Source organism: Tachysurus vachellii, chromosome 3 (genome assembly GCF_030014155.1).
Source record: "Tachysurus vachellii isolate PV-2020 chromosome 3, HZAU_Pvac_v1, whole genome shotgun sequence".
NCBI classification, from domain to species: domain Eukaryota; kingdom Metazoa; phylum Chordata; class Actinopteri; order Siluriformes; family Bagridae; genus Tachysurus; species Tachysurus vachellii.
In genome coordinates this window covers 26819503-26828861 of record NC_083462.1, presented here as the reverse complement: position 1 = coordinate 26828861, position 9359 = coordinate 26819503, and the positions used below count along the sequence as shown (strand labels likewise).

The 9359-nt window shown below is 38.1% G+C and overlaps 1 protein-coding gene across 6 annotated transcripts in view; it reads right to left on the bottom strand.

Moving 5' to 3' along the window:
- Positions 1 to 9359, bottom strand: part of mark3b (MAP/microtubule affinity-regulating kinase 3b) — a 56432-nt gene that overhangs the window by 17775 nt on the left and 29298 nt on the right. For all 6 annotated transcript variants that reach the window (XM_060866523.1, XM_060866522.1, XM_060866516.1 and 3 more), the window contains exons 4-8: positions 9091 to 9139; positions 2177 to 2242; positions 1965 to 2035; positions 958 to 1014; positions 1 to 34 (exon numbers count right to left, since the gene is read on the bottom strand). The exon at positions 1 to 34 is cut by the window's left edge and continues 203 nt beyond it. In XM_060866523.1, coding sequence (XP_060722506.1) covers positions 1 to 34; positions 958 to 1014; positions 1965 to 2035; positions 2177 to 2242; positions 9091 to 9139 — 277 coding nt within the window. The remainder of the gene's footprint in view (positions 35 to 957; positions 1015 to 1964; positions 2036 to 2176; positions 2243 to 9090; positions 9140 to 9359) is intronic.

The following is a 9359-nucleotide window of genomic DNA, read 5'->3' as shown; positions in this document are numbered from 1 at the left end:
TGTTCATATCTGCATCTAACAGCAGATTCTCTGCCTAAGTGTGGAAGAGGAAACAACAATCATGAAAACAAAAATCCACGCATGGCATATTCATATTCTTCAACTGCTGAAATTTTATAAAGACAGAGTGAGAGAATACAAGCAAACGACAAAATTACAGAAAAGGAGGATATAACCATAAATGCATCATTTGACAGCACATCCCACAGAGTAAAGAGGACCAAATAGAGACAGAACAGATTTCAGCAAATGAGGTTTTCCCCCTGCTCTTGACATGGTTTTAAGAACTCATGCATCATTGAAGAAGCGCAGTGTAAGGGACGGTTGAAACTAAAAGGTGAAATGGGCAACCAAGCAGGCACGTTTCTTCCCCCATCACTCTATCGTATGCATTTACTACATTCCTGCTGATGCTTATTACACATGCACTTTGCACCATTAGTCCACCACAAAGGCAGAATGACAAAGTCTATTGCTTTATAACACTTTATCTGTTTATTTTATTAACAAGTGAATCATTTTATCTGTAGAAAGCTATATTCTTAAATAACTATTCTATATGAGATCAGTCAGTTATAACTAAATCTGAACTTGAATAGTTCAAGAGGTTTAACAAAAAAAAACAGCACTTTGGAGAACATTTGTATCGTATTATATAAGTCTCAGTCTAAATCCACTCACTAATCACTGTGACGTTTAAAGCAGCGAGTAATCTGCAGAGAGAGAGTGTGTTTTTGCCAAAATTCAATGATGACCAATTAGTTGGCAGCTAATTCATGTTGGCTAAGAATGATCTTTCTCGAGCACATGGAACTGATTGTGCCACTTTTGCAGTTTCCTGCCTTTGTGGTCACTGGCACAAAAGCCAAGCCTGGTCAAACTGAGTGAGTGAGCGAGGGTGTCAGTGATAAGCCCTGCTCCACTAATCTACACAGAGCAACAGCGTTCGGCTCGTACCTTGAGGTCTCTGTGCACAATGTGTTTTTGATGGCAGTACTGTACAGCTGATACGATCTGAGAGAGAGAGAGAGAGAGAGAGAGAGAGAGAGAGAGAGAGAGAGAGAGAACAGCATGTTTAGGGATCAAGGTGGAACACACCAGGACAAATCGAATGACCCATGATGTGGAGTGGTGTGTGAAAGTCAAATTAGTTACATCGACAACACTGGCCACGTTTTCCCAGAATCCCATTGATTAAAAGTGGGGCATGTGTCTGGCTAGCGCAACATGGTCTGCTGTGATCAGGATGGAGCCACAATCGAGCAGCTAAACCTCACTGTTTTAATCATTTGGCTTTGTATTTGGTCATTTTATGATTTAATGTCCAACAAAGAAAGAAGGATACAGCGTCGTACATGTATCTATTCAAAAAAGTCATAAACATACTACTAATGTGAAGATAAGGAAACAAAAATGATGAAGATGAGGAAAAAACACTGAACACAGTGTTAACAAAAAAAGTCTTGTTTATATGAATATGTCAAAAATGATTTCTCATGCATTTTAGCCACCATGAACCAAAAAACTTTAGTCTATCTCGGACATGACCTGCGGCTTTAAAAGAAGCAACATTACAGGTTGGCGACATGTTTCTATTTTTTAACTTGTCTGACTTGGAAAGGATCTGAAAGCGTCACATCCATGTTATGCTGTAATGTGCCTAGTGCTACATCCTGCCCCAGATAAGCCAGTCTCCTAGCAGCTGCATGACGACACTCTGAGCAGGAGAAGAATTAGGAGGAGGAGGAGGAGGAGGAGGAAGAGAAGGAGACCCTGGGTATTTAATAACCTACACGACTGACTTAGTAGACCAGTGGGATGTAGTGCTGATGGCAATTACATCATAACTGCACAGCCAGTATGCTTACACACATTATAGCCAAATGGCCTAAATGTACAGGATGCCACAATGCCTGTGATAATGTCTGTTTTATCGTGTTTTTGAGCACACTGCAGTACTATACCTGTCTAAATTTAGCCCTGGCCTCCTTCTCCTTCATCCGACCGTGTGCTACGAGGTAGTCAAACACCTCCCCTGCAAAGGAAACCACATAATACATTACACAGCATCCATGTTTGCAGTGCACTCGCAGTAATCAAGAACATTCAGATTACAACAAAGGATGAATTGAATTGAAGGATGAACTGGTGATGAATAATGGTAACATGTTCTCACCTCCACTGGCATACTCCATCACCAGATAAAGGGTTTTTTCCGTTTCTATGACCTCAAATAACTTTACTGTAGAGTGGAGAAAAGGAGAAGGAGAAAAAGAGACACAAAAACAGAAATAGTTCAGTTTAGGTGTATACTTTGTTTGAACAGCATATATTACTGAGCAAAGTCTCATACTTTGATGCAGGTCTCTGTAGCTCTGTCAAATTCTCAAATCAGATTGGTCAGACGGTGTTCATGTTAAACTACACCGCTCTAACAGTAGCTCCAAATACAAGAATTATGTGAATGTGTTTGGTACACATGAATACAGGACCATCCGCATCAGAACCAGCAGGTTCAGGGCCTGTTTTTCCCGACAATCATAAACCTGCTGAACTCTACACTACACCCTGACATCTCACTAATACTTTGGTTTCTGTAATCACCTTGCAGTTCTGTTACACCCTGTACACTCGGTCACATCTTTTCCATCAATTATTATGGTATATAAATGTCAATTCAGTGTTTACCCTAGTTCACATCCATTTATGTATACTATCTGTACATACACTCTATATGTCTTGGTTACTCTTCTACACACAATCTACATTATGCACACATATTAGGGCTGTAGCTATCGAATATATTAGTAATCGAGTATTCTACCAAAAATGTCATCGATTAATTGGATAAAATGTATTTTTGCTTAATTAAAGAGCAATATTAAATATACAACAGAAAATAAGACGGGTCTCTTAAAATAAACAACTAATTCAGGGGTGGCCAACCCGTGGCTCTTTGCCCGGTTTCATGCGGCTCTTACGTTCATACCAAAGTTTGTATTTGTGTCTTTTTAATATGCGTGTTCGCTTCGCTTGAGTTCAATACGGTATTTTCTTCAAACACGCATGTGAGTGGGATGAAAATACCTCAAAGTTTCCCAGTAGGTGCAAGATCATTTGAGTAAACAATTTGTGTCAAGTTCGCTCTCAAAATGGCAGGGAAAGAAAAGGTGATGTTCAAGTGTGCCTATGTGTATAATGCGGCTCTTTGCAGTAACACAGTAAAAAATGTGGCTCTTGGTCTCTGACTGGTTGGCCACCCCTGAACTAATTGTTTTCTTTTTTTTTTTTTTAGAAAAATGAACTTTTATTTTTTAAATGCATAGTATGCAATTCATACAACAATATTTTCTATCAAAAATAAACATTTAGATAATACCCATTGTTTCTGTCTGTACTTGTACTGTGAACAATGACAAAAAGTTGACAGAAGAATTAAGTACATTTAAGTGCCAGATATTCTGGGCTTTAAATGAACTCTTTTCTGAGATGCAAAAACAAAAAAATAAATTACTTTCAAATTACTTTTTTAAAGTATCAAAACTAAGGCATACATTAAAAAAAAAATAATAAATAAAAAAAATAAAATAAAATAATAATAATAATAATAATACAAAAATACTGCCTTTAAGTCATGCAACTTAACTTTCAGAACTAAAAGATTCTAAATCTACAGCTCAGGCATAACATAAGCCTTTACTGTCTAATTTGGAATGCTTTGTGGTAATTAAGAGGCAAAAAACATGGACAGGAACTTTAAACTAGAGGCCATGCATGGTTTCACACAGAGTGCTTTAACCATATATATATTAATCAGAATATAAAAGTCTCTCTCTCTCTCTCTCAACGTGTGTGCTTTAAAAGTCTTTAAAGGAGCACGTGATTGCAATGAAGAAAGGTAAGCATATCAACATATCAACTGAGGCTTGCCCTGCGCTTTGAAGCAATGTTTCCTGCTGCTGAAAACAGACGCTCTGATGGTGTCCCAAACCTTGGACATTTTCTCTCGTTTTCTCCTGTTTGTTTCTTCTCTTTGCTCATTGACATTGTTGACATTGACATTGCCCTTCCATTTTGCAGCCCGCACTAGCACACGCCCTCAAATCAAAAGACCGCTAACTCCTCGTGTCTCCTTCCGCTTTGACGTAAGTGCGTTGTCACGCACACAATAATTGCACAAGAACGTGACGAGAGCTTTAAAATGAATTAAAAGAGGCTTCGAGGCAGAGGAATTTGCCTCTATAAATTTTTCGAGTTACTCGATGAATCGTTTCAGCCCTAACACACACGCACACGCACACACACACATATACATTATATATATATATATATATACACATACATATACATTTTATATATATATATATATATATATATATATATATATATATATATATATATATATATATATATATATATATATATATATATACAAATAAAATTACATACTGAACTGTCTATACAACTGGCACATATACCTATTTGCACATAACACCTGCTATACCTTTATTTATTGTTGTACATATATTTACATATTTAACTGCGCTTGTTCCTTTGCACATTTCTCTACTACTTTCATATCTATCTAGTTTAGATGAAGTAATTAGTTATGTTATTAAAATAGTTATGGAAGGAGTCTCCAGTGTGAGTGCTGTGTAACAACCAGAGGTAAAGCTATAACAGAGCTTTGTGGCTTTTTGATTTCTCAGTAATATTTCATATGATGAATAAAAGGGATTTCTTCATATTAGCGTCTTATTAGCTACTTTTGCTGTAGTTAAACTGTTACACGGTAAGAAACTTCATGGACATTCCCCAACCAGTCACACTGCAAATGACTAAAAAGTACACGTAAATGCCATTATTTAAAGCTATTGTCGTCAGAGCTTGAGAAAGAAAAAAATAACATGCAAACAATGTCAGAAAGTATAGTACTAAATTCTATAAATGTTAAAAATAAAAACAAACAAAAAAAATAAATAAATAAAATAAAATAAAAATTGTTGAATCTTGCTGTGGTAGAAGTGGAATAAAACATTTCAGGATGTCCTATGATAGGAAAAGATCAACTCTGGGTTATTTCCCTATTACATTCATGTTTTAATTCTTACATAATCATACAATTGTAATAGTATTGCAATTATAACAGTTAAGCTAAATATGTAAATATGTTACAGAAATGTAGCTTACTGAGTGAAAGCGAGAAAGGAAACTAGCTGGTGTTAAGCTCTACATAACACCTAAAGAACAACGTGATCCTCCACAAAACCACATCATGACTCTGCCACCTTCATTTAACATATCCTGCAGCCTGAACCATTTCCTGTTCTTCAGGCTTAATGCAAGGCCAACACCAATTTTTTTTTTGCCAATGCAATGCGTTTTTCTTCTACAAAACAAAACTGGGTCATTGCTACGGAAGAGATAACGTGACCAAACACAATAACCCCAGTGATGCCAAAGACGAGACTTCCCCAGGCCAGATTATCTGACGTGTGTGGTGTGTGTGTGTGTGTGCTCGGCCCATGGCAGACAGCTGCAGGTGATGGTGTGTGTGCACAATCACAGTAATGCCATGATAACATCTGCACTTTTTATCCAGCCAGATTCCTAGAGAGCTCTTCTAGATATTTCACACAGTTAGGCTAAGAGGTCGGGACACTCGAAAATCCTGTGTGCCTCAATCAAGTGACAAAGTTCACTGATATGTTTTTTCTGAAAACAAACCACTTAATTAAACGAACTAGTAACACACAGTTATCCGTGTGTGTACAGACATGTAGGTGATCTGAACAACAGGTTTGCGTTTCAATAACTGATCTAACTTCACATAATGTAATAATTAGTGAAAAACACATGGCGCATGCTTTGTCCTTCTGAAGTCTGAAACGATTCATCTGTCTGTGTTTGTAACGAGGGCATCTGTGATCAACTACGGTGTCGTTTTCCAGCCAAAGGTCAAGCACTCAGTAGTCTAATCAGTGTGCAGGATTTTTTTCTCTCACTGTACAGCGCAGATAAACACTCAGGAAATTGTATGTTTACACTTAAAATATATCCATGAATAAAGAATCAAGTAAAAAAGACAAAGTGTTTATAGAATGTGTGTGTGTGTGTGTGGGGGGGGGGGTGTTTCTTGTATGCCAGAAAAAAATGTGCTCACTAATTCAATTACAGTGCTCAGACATTTAGTCTGTTTGACTGAAACCAGCAAACCAGTGGTAGTTAGATATTTTAGTTCATTTTCGTTAGTTAATTCCAGACAAGCTAGCACAATTTCTACATCACACAGTTGTGTGAGAAGCAATTTTCAATTCAAAAAACACAGAGATATCAATATCCCAGCACAACAAACCCCACGTGGTTCGGTCAGATGAATTCAGAGCTTTTGCATTTAATCGATGTAGGAAATAATGTTGGTACGGCTAGGCTTGGCTGCTAGAGGGAGAAGTCATTTAAGATACTTGATTGTGGAGGAAAGAAAAATTAGAATGTGTGTAGGTTGATGAGCTCCACGTTATCATCTCTTCTCTACTCAACCCCCCGGCTCCACCTGCTTCAACCTCCCTGACAGCAGACGACTTTGATTCTTTCTACCACAAGAAGATTGAGGAAATCTGCAGGACCTTCACTTCTGCCCCGACTGCACCTACATCTCACAGCCAAGATTCCCCTACTCCTTCGTTGTCACATTTCTCAACCGTAGCAGAAGCAGAGATTTTACAACTCAATCCTACCACCTGCCCGTTGGATCCGCTCCCTTCCACTATGCCCCAGATCATCTCACAAGACCTTCTGCCCTTCATTACCACTATCATCGAAGGATACATAACATCTGGTCATGTACCAGCTACCTTCAATGGCAAGGGTTATTCCCATCATGAAGAAACCTGCTCTGGATCCATTAGAACTACAGACCGGTATCACTTCTCTCTTTTCTTTCAAAAACTGTCCGTCTATCTCTCACAGAATAACCTCCCAGATCCCAACCATTGTCTTTAAAGCAGTTCATTCCACAGAGACAGCCCTTTTGGATATCTATGAGAAACTACATGCTGCTAGATCATCCAAGCTGTTATCTGTCCTCATTCTCCTCGACCTTTCAGCAGAGTTTGATACGGTCAACCACAAGATTCTCTTGTCCACCCTCAGGAGTCTTGGGATTTGTGGATCAGAGTTGGAATGGTTTGCTTCCTACCTTGAAGGACACACATATCAGGTAACATGGAGGGACGTGACATCTGCTCCACGGAGACTCTCCCCTGGTGTCCCACGGGGCTTAGTACTTGGTCCTCTTCTTTTCTCCCTGTATACTCACTCTCTTGGTGAAGTCATTTCTTCACACAAGTTCTCTTACCACTGCTATGCTGACGATACACGACTTATCTTCTCCTTCCCACCCTCAGATACCACCCCTTCTGTTCGTATCTCAGCATGTCTGGCAGACATATCATCGTGGATGACAGCTCATCAGTTAAAGCTCAATCCTAGTAAAACTGAACTGCTTCTCATCCCAGCTGATTCATCCCCAGGTCATGATCTTGCAATATCCCTGCATAACGATCTGATCTCACCTTCTGCCACAGCTCGCACCCTTGGGGTAACTATGAACACTCAACTGTACTTTTCCTCGCATTTTGCTAAAGTGACACGCTATTGTCAGTTCCCTCTCTACAACATTAAAAGGATTCGGCCATTTTTGCCCACACAGGCTGCTCAGGTACTTGTTCAGTCTTTTGTCATCTCAAGACTGGACAACTGCAACACACTGCTGGCAGATCTACCTATGAGCACAATTCGTCCTCTGCAAATGATCCAGAATGCAGCTGTACGACTTGTTTTCAACCTGCCCAAGTTCTCACATACCACCCCGCTGCTGCAATCCCTCCACTGGCTACCGGTAGCTGCACGCATCAGACTGCACCAGACGCATCAGACAAGACTGTAGTATAAATGATGGAATGAACTTTCCCTAGGAGTCCAGAAAGCTCAGTCACTAGCTGAAACACTTCAATTAGCACTTTCTTCCCTATTTGTTGTGTGTGTATTTAAAAAAAAAAAAAATTGGACAGTGATTTAGGCTTATGGTATCTGACGTATGTAACCTAATAAACCAGAGTTAATGTGTTCAACGATAGAGACTTCAAAGCACTTTTGTACGTCGCTCTGGATAAGGGCATCTGCCAAATGCTGTAAATGTAAATGGTTGAGACTATTAATAAGTTAGCTTTCCTCCTTGTCCTCCTCCCTCTATACACTGTCTATATCAGTGCAAGCTAAACTGTCACATACATGCACACACACATTCAATCATGCTGTTCTGACAAACTCACATGAACAGAACACTTTACTGTTTAATGAATAAACACGTGTAAAAAAAAATAAAAATAAAAAAATAAAAACGAGATGCCACAGAATGTCATGTACATACAAAAAATGTGCCTGTGCTTTCTGATTAGTAAGTAGACATGTGGAAAGCACACAGCATCCTAGATCCTCCTCCTCACACAGCAGCACTCACAGAAGCATTAATTCTCTACATTAGCATGAAGGTGAGGTAGAGCAAGCTAAAAAAAAAAAGTCAATTCCTTCAGTTTCATGGCTAAGCAACAAAGTCTGGGGGCTCCTGAGCGTCCGTGAAGCGGACTGTTAATTTTCTTCTTTTATTAGTAGGAAATTACAGCCTACTGATATCACTGTTATTATGCCATAAATAATATCAAATAAAATCTAATAAATGTTTGTTATAAAATGGGTCCTATGAGTAGAAACAAATTTTTTAAATGACATTATGTTTAGTTAAAATACACTATCAAAATATAGGTGATATATTTTAATAAGACAAATGAACAGACAAATATTATTGAAGTACCATTATTATAATATGATTTAGTATTATATTAAAATGTAATATAACACTGTAAAATATATTACATTTTTTCCCCCAATAGTTTTAAATAGTTACTGGGTCTCAGGCATGTGACAGTCCAAATACGTTTAAAAATAAATACATAAATAAATAAAAATCACCAGCATCATAAAATGTTTCGTAAAATGTAAAATGTGTGTAAGAATCTCTCAGAAACTCACCAATATTTGGATGATTCAGAATCTTCATTATTCTTACTTCTCGGAAGAGCTACAAAACAAGGAAGGAGAGAGAGTGAGTCAATTTGAACAATAAGTACGTAAGTATAACAGCTTATCTACAGACGCTATCTATAACGCCAAACTCTGAGTTATTACGTTATTGTGTAATTTCTCATAAAATGAGCATTAACTTCTCCATTAACCGCTGTTCTTCAGGCATATTATTCAGCAACAGCTACATATTATTAAGGGACTATTAATCAGAAACT